This window comes from Lepidochelys kempii, chromosome 3 (assembly GCF_965140285.1).
Source record: "Lepidochelys kempii isolate rLepKem1 chromosome 3, rLepKem1.hap1, whole genome shotgun sequence".
Taxonomy (NCBI): Eukaryota; Metazoa; Chordata; order Testudines; family Cheloniidae; genus Lepidochelys; species Lepidochelys kempii.
Genome location: NC_136382.1, coordinates 86517883 through 86538411, shown reverse-complemented (window position 1 = coordinate 86538411; position 20529 = coordinate 86517883). Strand labels below are relative to the sequence as shown.

The 20529-nt window shown below is 42.8% G+C and overlaps 1 protein-coding gene across 1 annotated transcript in view; it reads right to left on the bottom strand.

Annotated features, from left to right (window-relative positions):
- SLC16A10 (solute carrier family 16 member 10) overlaps positions 1 to 20529 on the bottom strand; it is a 171929-nt gene that overhangs the window by 23979 nt on the left and 127421 nt on the right. Inside the window, exon 4 of the mRNA XM_073337053.2 lies at positions 1228 to 1371. Within this exon, the coding sequence (XP_073193154.1) occupies positions 1228 to 1371 (144 nt within the window). The remainder of the gene's footprint in view (positions 1 to 1227; positions 1372 to 20529) is intronic.

Sequence of the window (20529 nt, the reverse complement as noted above, 5' to 3'; positions counted from 1 at the left end):
ATGGTTTAATCTATATAAAAGGATACAAGGAATATCATTCCGAAGCCTGGAATGTTATTCTGAAGCCTAAAATGTCAGTATAGAGGGCTGGGTAGGGAAGGCTGTGCCTCCCCAAACAGCCTGGACCCTGCCCCCTATCTGCCCCCTCCCACTTCCTGCCCCCTAACTGCCTCCCTCAGACCCCCCCAACCCATCCAACCCCCCCCCCCCGCCCCTTGTCCCCTGACCACCCCCTCCCAGGACCTCCACCCCTAACCATCCCACGGGACCCCACTCCCTATCCAACCCCCCTGCTCCCTGTCCCCTGACTACCCTGCCCCCATCCACTCCCATGCCTCTCCAACCCCCCCGTTCCCCATCCCCTGACCACCCCCACCAGAACCTCCGCCCCATCCAACCGCTCCCTGTCCCCTGACTACCCCCTGCCCCTTATTCAACCCCCCCGCTCCCCATCCCCTTACCATGCCACTCAGAGCGGCAGGAGCTCACAGCCCTGCTGCCTGGCTGGAGCCAGTCACACTGCCGGTGTGGCAGCATGGCTGCGGGGGAAGGCAGGGGAGGAGCTGGGGGCTCAAGGGCTGGGCAGGACAGTCCCGTAGGCAGGATGTGGCCCATGGGCCGTAGTTTGTACACCTCTGATCTAGACAAATGCATTTTCCTGTAAGTATAGTGCCTTCTTCTAGTTGGCAGGGCAGACAAGCTGCCTGCTTTGAAATGCTCTCTAACTCAGAGGAAAAGTAATGCACATAGAAGGATGATGATATACCAAAAACAGTGACATTTGCCTCAAATAAGTAAAATTTCATGCAATTACACAAATTATTTTGAGGGGCACACAACTTCATATGTTGCCACTAGAACTGTACTCAAAAAATGCTGGTGAAACTAGTGGACAATTCTGGGTTCAGGAAGGCAAAAATCACAGTCATTTTGCTTCCCATTTTTCCCAATGAAATTGAAAGTCAGTTTTGGAATGCACAAAAGTCTTGCTATGTCACAGAAAAAGAAGCGTTTTTTCTCTGAAATTTCTCATGAGAATTACAGTTCTCAATAGGGCAAGTCTGCAATTTTCCTGCAGCAAAAATTTCCAACATTTGTTAGTAGCAGCAAACATGTGCACCTCATTTGTGCATTGCACACATACTGCCAAAAATATTAACTAGCAGAATAAGAAAAGATACACAAAGCTGACTGTTAGCCTACTGAATCATCATGCAGAAGCTGTACCTGTAAATAAACTTTTTTTGCACCAGGAATATAATCTGCAACTCTGCCAAAGATCAATCGTCCGACTCCTGAAGTGATGCCAAGACACAGCAGAAGCACCTCTTCTTGTACATTTTCGCCAAGCCTCTCTTTTACATGTTTCATCTGTTTAAAAAAATAAAAATAAAAAAAGGGGATGGGCAGAGAAAATGATGTGGAAATAGAATAATAAGAATAAAAAATCTTTGAAAAACAATTTATAACCCACCCGCCCCACCCCCCGCTTTCAACAATGTTTTAATTCTCAAAAAGTTCACCAATTCTGTTTTGGAGGGGTTAAAAAAAATAATTTTTTTAACTGTTTGATCAATGCCACATGAGATACTGACAATAGAAACTATTTAAAAGGGTGTTGGTCAATTCTATTCTATTCGCAGTTATTCAATTACAAGGCTTGCTTGACCCAACAAAGCAAAAGGTGGACTTGGGAATCCAGGACCTATACTCCCAAAGAACTCACTTCCCTGGTCAGTATTGCTCACACTGTCAGGTCTGAAGGTAAAACACAGTTGGTGAGTATCACCACAATAATTTTTTCTCTAAGACAGGAGATGTCCTTGCCAATTGGCTGAGAGCAGAGTGGAGATTATAGACATAAGAGACCCCTGCTGTATTAGCAGTATTGCTAATTCCAACCCTTTCAAAAGTCATGAGTCAATGTGACACTGGCAGACCAGGTGCCAGCTTGTACCAGAGCCCCAGGCCAATTCACTTGTGTATTAGTATATAGATCAAAGTGATTGTTAAAGGTATAAGAGTATCTGGTGTTTAAACTTCATGAAAACTGGTGGGATGTTACTTGCATTGTTTTCACTTATCCGTATCCCATTATAACACAGTAGCAAACATTTACATTGTATACAGCCCTGTAACTAAATAACCCATCAAATGAGAAAGAAGCCTTGTAGAATACAAATGAAGAACTTTAACAGAAAAATGCTAATTTTGAAGCAAGTGGTCCTCATGTGTGATGACTGGAGGTCAAAGATTCAAAATTCATTCCTCACGCCACCATCAAAAGAAAAGTCCACATAGGTAGTGACACTGTCAGCTTGTTCTCAGTGAGAAGCTACAATTATGGATTCAAGGAAAGATCCTGCATCTCTGTACTGACTGGACCCTTATAGGGAAGTGTACCTGATACAAAGTGGAGATCCCCAGAGACAATCTGCATACCTTGAAAAGACTTTGGAGAAACTGGCAGTTTATTACATCATTTCCACCATTTGGAATTACAAACTGTGACTCACCTGTGCATATGTTTTACCTGCTTTAACCTCTCAATAACTCTCATTTCCTTTTCTTAGCTAATAAACCTTTACTTAGGCCTGGTCTACACTGGGGGGGAGGGGAATCGATCTAAGATGCACAACTTCAGCTACAAGAATAGCGTAGCTGAAGTCAACGTACCTTAGATCGACTTAGAATCACTTACTTCGCATCCTCATGGCACAGGATCGACAGCCGCCACTCCCCCGTCGACTCTGCTTCCGCCTCTTGCAGTGGTGGAGTTCCGGAGTCAACAGCAGAGAGATCGGGGATTGATTTATCGTGTCTACACTAGACACGATAAATCGATCCCTGATAAATCGATCACTACCCACCGATCCAGCGGGTAGTGTAGACGTGGCCTTAGCTGACTATAGAACTGGCTACCAGTTGTCTTTGGCGTAAGATCTAGAGCAGGGGTTCTCAAACTTCATTGCACCGTGACCCCTTCTGACAACAAAAATTACTGCATGACCCCAGGATGGAGGACTGAAGCCTGAGCCTGCCCAAGCCCCACTGCCCTTGGGGGTGGAGCCAAAGCCAAAGCCCCACCACCCCAGGTGTGGGGGGGAAACCCTGAGCCCCACCACCCTGGGCAGGAGGGGACAAAGCCAAAGCCAGGCAGGGGGCCTGTAACTTGAGTCCCGCTGCCCAGGGCTGAAGCCCTTTGGCTTTGGCCCCAGGTGGTGGGGCTCGAGCTTCGGTCCTGGACAGTGGGGTTCTGGTTTTGGCTTAGGCTCCAGTACCCAGCAAATCTAAGCCCACCCTGGGAACCCCATTAATATGGGGTCACGACCCACAGTTTGTGAACCGCTGATCTAGCGTACCAATTGATCTGGTGTAAGTGACTGATTTCTTGGGACTGAAAGCAACCTAAATGTGATGTCATTTTTGGTGTAAGTAACCATTTTATCACAAAGTTCAGTTTGTCTGGGTGGCAAGGTGGACTGGACTGTCTAAAGGGACTGTCTGTGGCTCCATGGTAAGATTATTACAGTGATCCAGGAGTTCACATTTGTCACTGGCTTGGTGAAATCTAATTATAAAACACACCACCAGTTTGGGACGTTTGCCCTGAGGTAGACAGCGTGACAATCAGAACTTAAAAAAAAATCAAGAGATTGGCTTAAAAATAAGTTTGGGGTTCTTTTTATTTACCTTCTGGTATCTGAAACTTCACAGTATACTCTGGTCACAGTTTCAAGATTTATTTCTCAATCATGAGGCTAGAAACTTACTTAAAGGTGAGATTTTCACATAATGACTTGCCTCAAGGAGCTGGGGCTTTAAGAAAAAATGCCATGTATCATGAGTTTTTCAAAAATATCACAAGAGTTGGCAACACTGATTAGTCAGAGTGGAGTACCCTGCAGCAAGTGGGGTGAGAGGATCCAGAAAGACCACTCATCTACTGTGCAGGAGACACAAGAGGCACTCTCTGTCCCCAGACTTCTGCAGCAACAGTAAAATCCTACTGGATTGAAGATAATTTCTGAATGGGAAGAGTGGAACAAAATGGAGAATAGTATAGAGAAGATGGAATGAACATGGATTAAGGACGGACACACACGAGGAAAAGCATGGATAGAAAAAAAGTTGTGGTCTCAATACAGGCCTAGGAATCAGCAACTGTGAACATGGTTCTGACACCAACTTGTTACTTGGATAATAATCTGACATTGGAAAATACCTCAGTTTTCCCATCTGTAAAATGAGAATAATACCTACTTCTCAAGGATGTTAGGAAAATTAATTTGCCACTCTGAACAGCAAATTGAAAAACAGACCATATAAATTCTAAAAATTAGTGTTAGAGAAAATATACAGAAGGGGAGAGACGAAAACCAGAATGAAAGAATATAAATATACACACAAAGTAGAGTGAACATTTAAATAAAAAATAAGTTGATGAGTCTGTGATGGAATACACCCATGTTCACACCCTATACACCATTGTAATAATCGTTATACAAAGTATATATCATTTGAAAACTCATAATTGGCTGGTCAGTATTGTCCTGATAAAACGTGTGTGACAACACTATGTGAAGTTATAAGATTCCCCTATATGATGTTATTAACACATGCTCCAAACCCTACAGCCCTGCCCAAGCAGAAGTCGGTAAACAGGTCTGTCTTAAACAAAGGAATGCGTGCTTGCTTTAATTTGCATTTAAGCAGTAAACAGAGTCATCAAGCAGGAAGGAAAAACAAAAGAAGTTCAAACAGGTTAAAGAAAAACAGTAAGGGAATATCTTCCACATAGACTCTGTCTCCTGGTTCTCAGCTGGAAATGTTTTTCAAGAAGGGGACTGAAACTATAAAAAGGATGGACAAACACACCAAGTTACCCCTCTCTTTCTCCTTACCCACCTCATTCTCCTCACCCGAGAAGACAAAAGTAAACAGCCATTGGACTCTGAGGGAGAGGTCTTTACCTGAAAGTTTGGTCAGTAATCTGCTGGAGCATGTGGTGAGAAACTTTGCTTGAATCTAATATAGTTTGTTAAGTTAGGCACTAGTAAGCATTTTATCTTTATTTTTCTTGTAACCATTTCTGACTTTTTATGCCTTATTATTTGTACTCAAAATCTCTCTCTTTGTAGTTAAACTTTTTTTTTACCTTTTTATCTAATCCAGCGTGTTTAAACTGAAGTGTCTTGATAACTATTTAAGATAACAAACTGGCATATTACTCTCTTAAAGGAATAATGGACTTAATATATTTGTAGTGTTCAGGAGAGGGCTGAACAGTACAGGACATACATTCCTGGTAGAAGATCTGGGACTGCGGTGTTGTTGGGGTCATCCTGCAGTATAACCAAGGTTGGCGAGAGCCAGGATGTAGCTGGCAGGCTGCAGTTACACACAGAAATTCAGGGTGTGGCTTACATGCTGGAAGGCTGTTTGTGAGTGTCCCAGATGGGACCTACTATAGCAAGACATTGTAAGGCACTCAAAGTTGCAGGGCAGGGATGCAATGCCCCTCTCACTAGTCTGGATTGTGCCCCAGTATGTCAGAGTCAGAAAAAGTTCTTGAAGAGAAATGAGTGATCAGAAGAATAATCTGGAGAGAAAACTAAGAATTTTAGAAATTATTAAATTATTAGAAAAATTAGACTAAAACAAAAGTTGAAACAGAAAGCAAAATTTACACCAAGATATACACAAAAAGGAATGGAACAATGAGTTAAGGGATGGAAATGGGGAAAAAAGGATCATAAGGGGACATGTAATGCATTTAAAAAAATATTTTACAAAGTTTGCTGCCAACATGTTACAACATAAAACACATGAAAATTAAACATTTACAGTCCATGTCATGGGACAAGACTGTAGGAGATGACAGAGTACTGGGGAAACCTGATTTTGGCAGAAGACAGCCACAATCAGAAGACACAATGGGGTATCACCATCCAGTTGGTGTATATCTAGTGGGGATCTACTGAAACAATGGTCAGTTCTTGGCACAATGTTATTCAATATTTTTATCAAATGATAGGAAAGAAATTAAAATCCATGCTGGCAAAGTTTGCATAGGATATAAAAATTGGAGGAGCGGTAAATTATAAGGAAAAGTCAGTTCTACAGAGTAATCTGGATCGCATGGTAAACTAGGCTTGCTCGGACAATGTATTTTAATACAGCTAAATGCAAGGTCTACTATTTAGGAACAAAGAACGCAGGTTATGTTTACAAGATGGCACCCTAATTTGGAAAGCAGTCACTCAGAAAAGGACTTAGGGGTCCTGGTGGATAGCCAACTGAACTTGAGCTCCTAACACGATGCAGTGGCTAAGAGAGCAAATATGAACCTTGGCTGTATAAGCAAGATAACATTGAGTAGAAGTAGGGAGGTGTTAATACCACTGTATATAGCATTAAGAGACCTTTATTGAAATACACTGTTAAATTGTTGTGTCCACACTTCAAAAAGGATGTTGACATATTAAAAAGGGTTCAGAAAAAGAGCTACAAGAATCACAGAAATGTGGGGCTTGAAGGGACCCTAAGAGGTCATCTAATCCATCCGCACCCACCCCATCCACACACACTGAGGCAGGAACAAGTGTACCTAGACCATCCCTGATAGATGTTTGTCTACACTCTTCTTAAAAACCTAAATGACTTGAGATCAGAGAAATGGAGGTTACTTACCTGTAACTGGAGGTTCTTCAATGTCTGTGATCTCAATCTGAACTCCACACATCTTTCCTTGGGCGACACATGTGCATCATGTGCCTGAGATCAGAAATCTTGCAAGCAGCATCCACTGGTCCATGCCTGTGCCCTGGAGCTCCTCGTGTTCAGCACAAAGGATATGAAGTGAAGTGCGGATTGGTCTCTCTGGTTGCTTCTCTACTGCAAATCCAATCATGATCTGAAGCAGAGGGGAAGGAGGGCAGGTAGTGGAATACAGACAGGGACCACACATCTCAAAGAGCATCCAGTGACAGGTAAGTAATTTCCATTTCTTCTTTGAGTGCTGGTCCCTAGGTGTATTCCACACTTAGCTGACTGGTAAGCAGTAGACAAATAGCAGGGAGGAGTGAGGATGCAGATGGTATAGATGTCAGTAGTACTGCCATTCCAAAGGCTGCATCTGCAGAATAGGCTTGGACTAAAGTGTAATGCTTTGTGAAGGTGTGGATAGAACTCCAGGCTGTCGCCTTACAGATATCCAGCATAGGCACTTCTCATGGAGATACTACTGAGCTAAACTGTGCTGTAGTGAAATGGGCCCTCAGCACATCTTGGGGAGAGAGATGTGCCAACCAACAGCAAAGGAATATACAGCCAGAAATCTGCTTAGAGAGTCTCTCAGCAAATATTGCTTGTCCCTGAGTTTGTACTACTAAGGCAACAAATAATCTAGGCATTTTTCTAATTGCTTTTGTTTGTCACAGATAGAATGCCAAAGCTCATCTGACATCAAGAGAATGAAACCTCCTCTCCTCACAAGAGGCATGAGGTTTTGGAAACAAAACTGGTAACTGAATTGATTGCTTCATATGAGACTCTGAAATTACCTCAGGGATAAGTTTAAGGTAGAACTGAAGGGATACATTCTTTTTATGAAAAGTAGTGTATGGTGGATCATTTATAGGTGCCAGCAACTCACACACCCTCCTGACTGATGTGATCGCAATGCAGAAGGCGGGACACTGAACTTATGGTCAGTATTTCAATGGGTGGCTTGGTTAAGTATTGAGATTACGAAATTGAGGCCCCACTACATTGCCTTCACCATTGTGGGAAGATCCTAGTGAAGCCCTTAAGGAATTTAGTTATCAGGTGTGTAAAAACAGAATAAATAGCCCTCTACCCGAGCGTGAAAGGTACTAATTGCTGCTAGATGGACCCACAGCAAGCTAACAGAAAGGCCTGATGTCTTGAGAATGAGGAGGTAGTTTAGAATAACAGGAATACCTGCTGTCTCTGGGTATAACTGGTTTTGTTGTGTCCAGGTGGAGAAATGCCTCCATTTAGCTAGGTAGCATTTTCTGGTGGAGTCTTTTCTGCTGTGGTTGAGAATAGTTTGAATGGCCCTCGAACATGAATGCTCTAAGTCTGAATCCATCCAAATACTAGGCCATGAGGTAAAAGAGTCAGGATTGAGATGTCTGATCCACTATTCTACTGAGTTAGTAGATCGGGGAAGGGTTGAATGCCTATAGGAGAACAGGCTGACATTTGTAGGAGGTCCGGAAACCAGAACTGTCAAGGCCATTTGGGTGCAATAAGAATGGCTTGCGCTTTGTCATGACAAATCTTCTGCAGGATCTGGAGTACCAGTGGATGGGAGAAAAAGCATAGCTCAGGTGGTCTGTCCAGGACAGCAGAAGAACATTGCTCTTGGAGTCCTGATTTAGTGCTGCTGTGGAGCAGTAGATGTTGAACATCTTGTTCATCACTGAGGCAAACAAGTCCCAAGATAGCGTTTCCAATGAGTGAAGATTTCGTTTAGCACTGAATTGTGCATCTGCCACTCATGGTCAGTAAAAAAGTGCCTACTGAGAGATTATCCACTAGCGAGTTTTATGCACCTCGGAGGTATGTTCTTAAGTGTGTGATGTGGCTCCAGATACACCAGTTCCATAACTGAATCATCTCTATATAGAGAGGAAGAGATTTCAGTCCTCATTTGTTTGTTTATATAGAAGACAGCCATAATGTTCTCTGATGTTATCTGGACATGTCAGGACGATATAAGAGAGGAATCCATTGCAGGCTCAATAACTGCTCTTAGTTCCAAGAGACTGCTATGCATCCTGGCCTCCTGAGGTGTCCATACACCTTGTGTTGTGTGGTCACCCATGTGGGCTCCCCAGCATATGAAGGATGCACTCATAGTTATAGCTGTGTTGGGTGCACACAGGAGGATAGGGACTCTGGCATGAATGTGTTTCATGTTTGTCCATCAGGCAAGGAAGATAGGACACTGGCAGAGATTGGCACCTCAGTATTCATGCTGTCTGGCAAGTAAACAGATTGAAACCAGAACTGTAGACAATGGAGGTGTGACACTGAGCCAGAAGGAGTGAAGCACTAGCCGGCTAACTAACTCACATTCAACCTTTAGAGACATATTAGTAGATAATTATTGTATTTTTTGTGTTTACATATACACCTCTACCCCGATATAACGCGACCTGATGTAACACGAATTCGGATATAATGCAGTAAAGCAGTGCTCCGGGGGGGGGCAGGGCAGCATGCTCCGGCGGATCAAAGCAAGTTCGCTATAACGCAGTATGATTTTTTGGCTCCCGAGGACAACGTTATATCGGGGTAGAGGTGTATATCGTTAGAGGCTGACAATGTAACCAAATGGTTCCTGTCTGTCGCTATATTCTGTTAATTCAGAGATAAATAGGAGATGTTAACATTTAGATTAACTGTACATGTAATAATTGTGACGTTGCACTCCATGTGTTTTATGAAAATATGCTAATGAGTAAATATAATGTAGCTGGAATATGCTTTATGCAAAAGGTCTATTATAAGGTATCATTACAAAGCTTATAATCTACTGAGTGTGTTCATCCTATTTGTATGAATGTATCATTCTTGTACCTAAAACTAGAAATGTGAAGTATTACTCTGAGGTCCTACTGTAATTATGCAAAGTGTGGACTATTAATGGTGGCTTAGGATCTTGATGGCTCCCATTAACTAAAACAAGGCTCTGTTTACTTGCAAGCCTTTCTGTGTTCGTGTGAATCAGGACAGAAAGAATGGAGGCTGGGGGGTCTCACAGGACATGTGACCATGTCACCTGGTACTGGAATCCATCTTAAATCTGGTGCTTTTCCATTTAGAAGGAGGGGTGCGGAGGGACCCAGAGAAACAAAAGATTCCCGCTTTGGGCCAAAGCTATAAAAGGGGATGGAACACAACAAAGGAGGCTGCCAGTCATGAGAAATCCCTAGTTACCACCTGAGCTGGAACTAACAAGAACTGTACCAGGGGAGAGGATTGGGCCCAGACTAAGGAGTCATCTAGTCTGTGAAAGAAGCTTATTGGAACATCTCTGAGGGTGAGATTTACCTGTATTCAGTTTCTTAATGTATTAGGCTTAGACTTGCGTGTGTTTTTTTATTTTGCTTGGTAACTTACTTTGTTCTGACTATTATTACTTGAAACCACTTAAATCCTACTTTTATACTAAATAAAATCACTTTTGTTTATTAGTAAACCCAGAGTAAGTGATTAATACCTGGGGGAGCAAACAGCTGTGTATCTCTCTCCATCAGTGTTACAGAGGGCGAACAATTTATGAGTTTACCCTGTATATGCTTTATACAAAGTAAAACAGATTTATTTGGGTTTTGGATCCCATTTGGAGCTGGGTGTCTGGGTGCTGGAGATAGGTATCTTGCTGAGCAGTTTTTGGTTAAAGTCTGCAGCTTTAAGGGCGTGGACCAGACCTGGGTCTGTGTTGCAGGAGACTAGTGTGTCTGGCTCAACAAGGCAGGGTTCTGGAGTCCCAGGCTGGCAGTGGAAAATGGGCTCAGAGGTAATTCCAGCACATCAGGTGACAGTCCCAAGGGGGTCTCTGTGACCAAACCCATCACAATAATATCATCATCTTTATTTCTCTTTGAAGTATGTAGTAAATTACCTGTAAATGGAAGGAGATAGGCAGTTGCCTTATGCTAATCTATGCAGCTAATTACCAGTGGTGCTTAGGAAACAGAAGGTCTTACTTCAAAGCCACAATGATCACCTGTTGTTCACCCAAGGAATATCTGCGGTCAAGAGGCTGTCAATAGCCTGCTAGAGATCTATACAAGAATTCTAGGGCCCTGATTCTGTTCTCTTAGATCTGTTTAAGCTTCATAGGGGAAGTTTGAGTAGCAAGAATGAGGTCTCCAGCTCCAGCCTGGATCACCCTGATATTGGATTTTGGATTATAATCTAATTCTGAAAGAACTTTTTGCAATTCTAAAGCTCATCTACTATAAAACTCACCTAAGAATTTTATTAATGTCTGTATGTATAATGTTCTTTTAATCAATACATTTAGTTTAATAATTAATAAGAATTGGCTGTAAGAGTGTATTTGGGTAAGATCTGAAATATTCATTGCCCTGGTGGGTAATGTTTCTGATCCTTTGGGACTGGTAGAGCTTTATATGTGATGAACAAGATTTTCAGTAATCCTCATCATATTTAACTTGGCTGCCTGAGTGGGAGCCCAAGACTGAGTTGCTTTAAGGGAGCTGTATTTTTGGCTTCTGGGTAACCAGTAAGGTATTGCAGAAGCTGTTTTGTTGCTGGATTGGTGAATCTAATTATTAGAAATAACCACCAGTTTTGGGGATTGTCTGCCCCATCTTTGCAGTTTGCCCTAATTGAGTAATCTCAGTGTGGCCCCCTTAGGACCTCAGTTACAGGAGGTGAAGCCTGGTGAACAGCATTAAGTAAGTAAGAGAGGATGTGGCCTAGCAGGAAAAGACAGATCTTGACTGTAGTTTGAGGTCTGCAGAGGACTTGTCTTATCAGGCTGTTCCTGGCCTGGAATCTGTTCTAGGGAGGTAGGCCCTTGCTGAGATTGAGTCTAGGGTTACTCCTATAAAGTCTATGGTCTGAATGGGAGTCAAAGTAGCCTTCTCCATGTTTATGTAGAGATTCTCAAAGATGCCAGAAGGTGAGGCAGATAAGATTCCCAATGGCTGGATTTGCTTGTTAGGAGACAGATACAGCAAGACAGCATTTCATCTCATCCGTGCTGCCACCACGGACACCTCCTTTATGAAGGCCCGTGGTGATGCTGCAAGACCGAATGGGAGGACTCTGAGCATGTAGTGTTCCTGGCCTACCAGAAAGGTCAGGAACATTCTGTGGGACAGGTGAATGTCCACATGAAAGTAAGCAACTTCAATGTTGAGAGCAACGAACCATGTGTCTTTTTCCATGGAGGGAATTATTGATTCCAATGTAACCATGCAGAATTTTAATTTGAGAATAAAAATATTTAGCTGACTTTAAAAAGCTCCCATCTCCCTTTTTCTTGGGAAACTATGGAATATTGGGAGTAGAACTCTTTCCTTTGATGCTGATATGGCATTCACTCTACAGCCCCTCATTGGAGGGGAGAGTCCAACTCCTGACAGAGGATCTCCTTGCAAGAGTGGTCCTTGAAGAGGAGCTAGGAAAGGGGTTTGTGGGGAGCTGGGTAAAGAAACTCGACAGTGTAGCCGAAGAGGATGATATCAATTACCCACTTGTCCATTGTTACAGCCATCCATTTGTGGAGGAAATATAGCAGGCAGCCACCAAAGATTCAGGAAGCAGTTGGGAATGCATCAGTGATGGTTTGCAACTCTTGCGCATCCTGTCAAAAGTAACCGTTGGGTGGTGAATGAGGTTGGCTGGTAGATGTTGAGGTGGACAAGGCTGCATACCTCGGTCTTTGAAACTTCTGATGCTTGCACAGTGGTTTGTATGGTTGTTGGTGGAAGAAAGGCTGTGGGAGAGGCCTTCATTTGTACACCTGTTTGTGATATTTCCTCTTTTGGGCCCAGGGTATAATGGCCCAGGAAGTGAAAAGTTGTCCTAGAGTCTTTTAATGAATGCAGACTCATCTGTATTCTCATTAAAAGAATCAGTCTTGTCAAAGGGCAAATCCTCTATAGTGTTCTGAACCTCTCTGGGGAACCCTGAAGAGCAAAGCCACGATTCATATTGCATTACTATGGTGGTTGCTATGGCTTGACATATGGCGTTGGCTGTGTCCACTGCAGCTTGGAGCAAAGTTTTGGCCACAAGTATACCCTTTTCATAAGAGCTTGGAATTGAGCCCTAACCTTCTAAGGAATTTTATCTTTAAACTCCAAGAACTTGGACTAGTTCAGAAAATAATACTTAGCTAACAGGACTAATTTATTATTCTAAACTGGAGCATAGTGGATGAGAATAATTTCCTCGCCAGCAGGTTAAGGTGTTTAGAACACTTGTCTGCAGCTGTGGTCTTATGGAGTTGTTGCTGGATGTTTTATTGGCTGCTTGTACTACTAGGGATTTGGGGGCAGGGTGTGTGAACAAAACTTCAGCACTTTTCACAAGCACAAGGTATCGTGTCTCAGTCCTTTTGAGGGTAGGGATGTGTTGGGCTGAAGGATGTCCAGAAGCTTATGTTGCATTATCATGGACCTCCTCAAGCAGGATCTGGAGTTTAGTTGCCAGCCTCCGCAAGAATTCTTGGTATTGCCTGTGGTCAGCAGGTGGGGATGGCGAATATGGGGTGCTTGCCTCATCACGAGGATGATAAGCCTGTAGATACTGTCAGTACCGAAGGATCCAGCTAAATGTCTTCCTCCTCTGCATACTCTGGCAGAGCTGTTTGCTGTTATCTAGGCAAAGAAGGCTGGTGAGACTCTCACACAGATCCAGGGTGCCATATATAGGGATCCCGTGGGCCCCAATAGTACCAGTATGATGAAAACTGGTTGTGGAGAGGGGCACTCCAGTGGTTCCACAGATGATAATCCTGTTTAGGCAGAGGACAGATCTAAGACAGTCTAGAAATCCGGTCCAACTAACCTCCCATTGTGACTGCGATGGTATGTCCTGGACATCTGATTCAGCCGAGGAAAAGGTCGGATCTCGTTCCATATGTAGTACTGTCAATGCCGGTGGATGGAGACTCCAACTCATGGATGGAGAAGGGGAGTAGCTCTTTCTCCTCAAGGTGGATTCCTCCTCTGGTGTTGAAATGCCCCTCAGAAGGACTGGACCCGAAAGCAGAGGAGATTGTTGGTATGGCAGGGCAAAGATATCCTCCAAAGAGGTATACGTCTTAGTCTGTCTTGGAGTGTGAGGGGTCACTACCATCAAATCTGGTGCTTCCATGGACTTAGTTGTCAGTAGGTCCTTACAGGATCAAACCAGTACCATTGAGAGAAAGAATGCTGCCTCAGGGAGGAAACACTACACTTGGGAGCAGTCCGCAGTAGGGATCTGCTCTTATGCCCACGAGAGTGTTTTTTATTCTCATACTGGGACTTGTCCTTGGTACCATCGGGGCATGCACGGTGCTGTAGAGGGAGTCTGCCAGGTCTGGATCAGAGTTTGTCCTTGGTCTCATGGCTTTCTCCATGTAGCTTCTTCCATGAGGCAGTGTTTGCGGGCATCCTGGGTGCGTAGCAGAAAGGACTTGCCGATGGAGCAGTGAGCCATGATGTGTGCCTTGCCAACCCTGTAGAGGCACTGTTGGTGCTTGTCATTCACAGAGAATGAGCACAGGTAGGAGACAGTTTTTAAAACCTGGGATCTGGGGCATAGGCCCTGGAGCAAAGGGGGAAGATACAGGCCCCCAGACAGGGAAAGGAAACTATACTAACTTAGCTAGCTAACACTAGAGAAGACTATATACAACAATATAGATTGAAGCAGAAGTAAGTCACTCTCAGGAAAAACTAAGAGCATGAAGGAACAGAGGGTTCTGACTCAGGCCAAGCAGCAGCAAAAGAGAACTGGAGAGTTATCAACTCGCACTACCTATTATACCCTCAGCTGCGAGGAAGAGGAGACACACTATGCACGTGCGGGTCAATGGAAACTGGTAAGAAATACTTCTGGACTTGAGTGCATGGCACACATACACACCCACACGTGGAATACACATAGGGACCACCACTCAAAGAAGAATCGAAAGTTATTGGGTTTGATACAGGAATTGCTGTGTGAAATTACATGGCCTGTGTTATGCCAGAGATCACATTTGTCTCTTTTGTAACCACAATTAATCTTTTCTATGTAGGTGAACATAATGGCAGACAACTAGCTTGATAAAAGAAGTTAACTTGGCACTGGTTTAGGGTTCGATTCATTTTCCTGCATTGCTTCTAGGCCAGGAAAATGGTGCACTATTATTTCCTCTAATTCCCACAGATTCTTCCCTCTTCAGTATGAGACCAACCTCACAGCTTTTCTTCTGTTGTGTGCTTTATTTTGCTTAGCACTCTTTTGGGTATTCATATCTGACAGTTCTACATCCTCCTCCTTTTATGAGAATTTAGTTACTTAGGGCTTGTCTACACAAGGCTTTAGTTCACTGTAAGATGGGGTGTAAATCTATCCCACACTACTCAGTTGCACACTAAGTGTCCATGCTGATGTGCAATAACACTACGTTAGTGTGCTTTGATTTATTCCATTTTGAAATGGGACTACATCAAAGCACATTAAGGAACTGTTACTGCATTTCAACAGGACCAAACATTCAGTCAGTCAGTGTGGCAGGCTGGTGTAAGGTAGATTCACACCCCAGCTTGCTGCAAACTACATATTTGTGTTGACAAGCCCATAGGTTGTTTGCAAACAAGGTTTATCCAAAACATGTAATCCTGTCCATTTGTAATATTTCATTGCTTGCAGTAATTTCTGAAGTTTATGCTCTACATTTTTAATCTTTGGTTTTATGTTGCACATTCCTTTTTTGTAAGAGGAATTTTGAAGACTTCCTACCACCTATATTTGTGGAATGAGTCTGCAGTTTCCTAATCAATCTGATCAATTTACTGTTACACTTGTATAGCCGTTCAAGGAGAAGAACGACGGTCCAATGCTTAGGGCACTAGCTTCAGACTTCAGAGGTCTGGGTTCAGGCCCCTGCTCCACCATACACTTCCTGTGCAACCCTGAGCAAGTCACTTAGTCTCTCTGAGCCTCAGTTCCCTGTCTGTAAAATGAGAATAACAGTACTTCTCCAACTCACAAGAGTGTAGTGAGGCTACATTAAAGATTGTGAGGTGGTCTGATACTATGTAATAAGGGCCATATGAGTACCTAAGACAGACAAATCATAGATAGTGTGATGAGGTGTTCACACCACAGTAGCTTTGAAAGGGTTAATGAGGCTGAGGGGAATCACGTAGCATAAATAATCTCCTGAATGATGATGGGAGCCAGCTGAGAAGGAACAGGCTAGGCTAGAATAAAGCCAGGAAGCTGGCAGCAGAAAGGGGCTGGAGGGAGGTCTGGAGTTATTCTCTCTGAGGCTAGGGAGAAAAGGGAACTTGGCCCAGAGGGAAGAACATTTTCAGAGGAGAGTGGAGAAGGAGCCTGTTAGAGGCAACATAGGAGGCACTCCAGAGAAACAGCAGCAAGGTGTGAGATAGTGTAGACCCTAGCTGCTGGTTGTAGGGGACCTGTGGTGGAACCCATAGAAGAGGGTGGGCCTGGATTTCCCTACCAGCCACTGGGGGAAGCGGCACAGTCTGGAGTCCAGATGGGAAGACTGCTGGAGATAGTGTGTATGGAGAGACTGTGATACTGCGGAAGAGGAGGACTTTAGTGATCTGGCCAGAGGGATAAGCCACAAAAAGAGAGCACCCTGAGTTGCAGAGAGAGAGAGAGAGTGCGAGCAAGAGAGAGGTGGCTGGATGAGTGGCAGAAAGGGGATGTTGGACCTGGAAAGAGCTAATCACCAGACCAGACAGGAGGAGGCACCACAGCAGTGAGTGGAACCCACAACAGATGGGCAAACCTATTTGACTAAAATAAAATAAAAACTGACCCAGACCTTGAACCAAATCTTAACCACCTCCCTTTTCATCTCCTATTATATTTTTAATTTCCACACAGCTCTGCACCTTTCAAGCTCCCACTGGAACCAGAACCAAAGTGCCAAATACTGGTGAAAAGGATGTTCTTATGAGATTTCTGACCCAATCAGAAGTAGAAAGATATTACAGGGAATCTTGTTCTTATGAGATTTCAAGACTAATGTTACATAACTCAAGAGATTTATATCGTTTGGAGAAGCAAATTGTGTGCTTTTCAGAACAAAATCAAATCTCTGAACCTTTAGAAATTTCTCCATCATTACTTAATATGCTACTACTTAGTTTTCCACATGAATTATCACACTAAACTGAAATCAGCACAAATGTCCACCACAATAGTATCATTTTTGTTCCTTATTCCTGTAAAAGGCTGTGCCCAAAAAACCTTGATAAGCACCAGAAACAAGCCTGAAGTCAATAATGATCTAAGCTCAATTTTGGCAATGCCAATAATCTAATTATGTATGAAGATAAAAGAAGACAAGTCAGCTGTGCTTTCCAGTTTTCAAAGTCTCGTGAGGTGGAAATAAGGGAAGGAAAAATCTTTTAAAAAATGTAATACTTTGCATTCACACATCATAAGACCAAAAAAGTATAAGAAAATGCAAATATCAGCTTTTTCATAAAATCTTATTTTGCCAACTTCCACATGGGCTATTTCTCTCTCTCTCTCTTGTTTATTAAAGATGTGAAAATTGTTCATATTAAGCATCCAAAACTCTAAATTAGAGCTGATACTTTTTGTCAGTGACACTACAGATTTCCTGAAAAAACTAACAATGCATTGGTGATCTTCCAGAAAACACCATCCTAGCCACCATGGATGTAGAGGCTTTCTACACAAACATCCCACACACAGATGGAATACAAGCTGTCAGGAACAGTATCCCTGATGATGCCACAGCATAACTCATTCCTGAGCTCTGTGACTTTATCCTCACGCACAATTATTTCAAATTTGGTGACAATATGCACCAGCATGGCCCCACAATATGCCAACATTTTTATGGCTGACCTGGAACAACGCTTCCTCAGCTCTCGTTCACTCACGCCCCTTCTCTACCTACGCTACATCGATGACATCCTTCTTCATCTGGACCCATGGGAAGGAAACCCTGGAAGAATTCCACCACAATTTCAATAGCTTCCATCCCACCATCAACCTCAGCCTGGACCAATCTACATGGGAGGTCCACTTCCTAGACACCACGGTGCAAATAAGTGACGATCACGTTAACACCACCCTATACCAAAAACCCACCGACCACTATGCCTACCTTCATGCCTACAGCTTCCATCCCGGACACACCACATGATCCATTGTCTACAGCCAAGCGCTGAGATACAACTGCATTTGCTCCAACCCCTCTCACAGAGACCAACAGCTACAAGATCTTCACCAAGAATTCTCAAAACTACAATACCCACACGAGGAAGTAAGGAAACAGATCAACAGAGCCAAATGTGTACCCAGAAGCCTCCTGCTGCAAGACAAGCCCAAGAAAGAAACCAACAGAACTCCACTGGCCATCACATACAGTCCTTAGCTAAAACTGCTCCAACGCATCATCAGTGATCTACAACCCATCCTGGACAACGATCCCGCACTTTCACAGGCCTTGGGAGGCAGGCCAGTCCTCGCCCACGGACAACCCACCAACCTGAAGCATATTCTCACCAGCAACTACACACCGCACCATAGTAACTCTAACTCATGAACCAATCCATGCAACAAACCTCAATGCCAACTCTGCCCATATATCTACACAAGCAACACCATCACAGGACCTAACCAGATCAGCCACACCATCACCGGTTCATTCACCTGCACGTCCACCAACGTAATCTACGCCACCATGTGCCAGCAATGCCCCTCTGCTATGTACATTGGCCAAACTGGACAGTCCCTATGTAAAAGGATAAATGAATGGACACAAATCAGATATTAGGAATGGCAATATACAAAAACCTGTAGGAGAACACTTCAGCCTCCCTGGACACACAACAGCAGATTTAAAGGTAGCCATTCTACAGCAAAAAAACTTCAGGACCAGACTTCAAAGAGAAACTGCTGAGCTTCAGTTCATTTGCAAATTTGACGCCATCAGCTCAGGATTAAACAAAGACTGTGAATGGCTAGCCAACTACAAAAGCAGTTTCTCCTCCCTTGGTGTTCACAACTCAACTGCTAGAAGAGGGCCTCATCCTCCCTGATTGAACTAACCTCGTTATCCCTAGCCTGATTCTTGCTTGCTTATTTATACCTGCCTCTGGAAATTTCCACTACATGCATCCAACGAAGTGGGTATTCACCCACAAAAGCTTATGCTCCAATACGTCTGTTAATCTATAAGGTGCCACAGGACTCTTTGCCACTTTTTGTACAGTATTTTGTGAAAAATAAGAGCACACACTTTTACACTTTAGTTGCAGGTCTTGAAATTGTATACACCGCTTGCTCATCAATCTTCTATCAGTGGCTAATATTATCAAAACATTTTTTAAAAGTATGTGGTCAGAGAAACCTTAATAAATGAAATTACAATACATTAACTTCAGTATGTCTGGTTCCACAGCAGTGAAATGGTTGATAATTAACAGAACTGACACCTTCTGACTTGTTGATCCTGTACTCCTGACGAAGATGAATTTACTCTTATCCTTAGACATCTGCTTACTTTATACACCTGGGTACATCCACAACCTAAAATAAATGGTTACTTCTTTCAACTGACTTTTGTTTACTTCCACTTTTGTATTATCCAATCATTGTATTTACCTTTGAGTTTTATACTTTTTTCATTTGTGACTTTTCTTCCCTTCTGTTACTTGTACGGAGGCTATAGTTTAACTATACTTCCATCAAAATTACTAATATAGAGGAAACATTTTGTAGGAACTGAACTTTCTTCCTTTGTTTTTTCTTCTCCACCTTAATAAAATACAGAGAATGTGTGACTTTCAAAAGAAAAGTAGCCAAACTAACCAAGAACAAACATTGCCAGGTCAACACTGATGAATACTGGGGCAGGAATAAGTTGTGCAGGATATTTACAGAACTGGACAAAGGGGGTAAATTTCACTAACCTGGGCAATCAAATTGGAGCAGATGTTGAAATCTGAAGGGAGATAAATCAAAGATTAGAAAAGCAAGTAAAGCATAGGAGCCATTGAAGATCTGGTCCATTAGAAATATCCATATAACCATATTGGAACTGTACAACACTAGAGCCCTTGTCAGAACTTTCTGTGCGACTGAAATGTGGTAGATAAAGCAGATGAGAAAGAAAGAGAGAATAGCACTTATATTTGACAACCATGCTTGTGGAAAAACCTGAGTGGTTTTAACTTTTTCAAATTACCTACAATATGAAGATATAGCAGTTTAATGTACAATCACCTAGGAGTACTTAACACCATTTGAAATGCATCTTCATATTGTACTTCCTAGAAAAAAGGCTGGTTGCAGCCTCTCAAAGAAAAGAAGTGGGGGGGGGGGGGGTACCAAGAAAATGAATGATGCAGAAAAAGTAAAAAACAACAACAAAAACAACAACAAAACGCACAACTCCTTGAACAGGAGTCAAGGGAATGAACAGGATGACAGAGACTGTGGGTTTATTCAGTATTTTTAAAAGGCAGAAATAATCTAGACAAGCCACTGAATCCATTAGAGAAAGGATATGTGATTTACACAAAAATGTATATAGCTTCTGGATTTGTTTTAAAGTACATTTGTGAAGTAATATTTTTGGTTGACAAAAAGTCTTACACAGTGGATTAATATTTGAGCAGCAAAGCAATGGTAAAGGAATACTGAAAGTTGTTCTTTGGGGGGTTATTTTACAATTTTCCTTTTTCTTTAAAAAGTAGCAGTCAAACAACTTTTTGACAGACACCAGCTATTTTCTGGAAAACA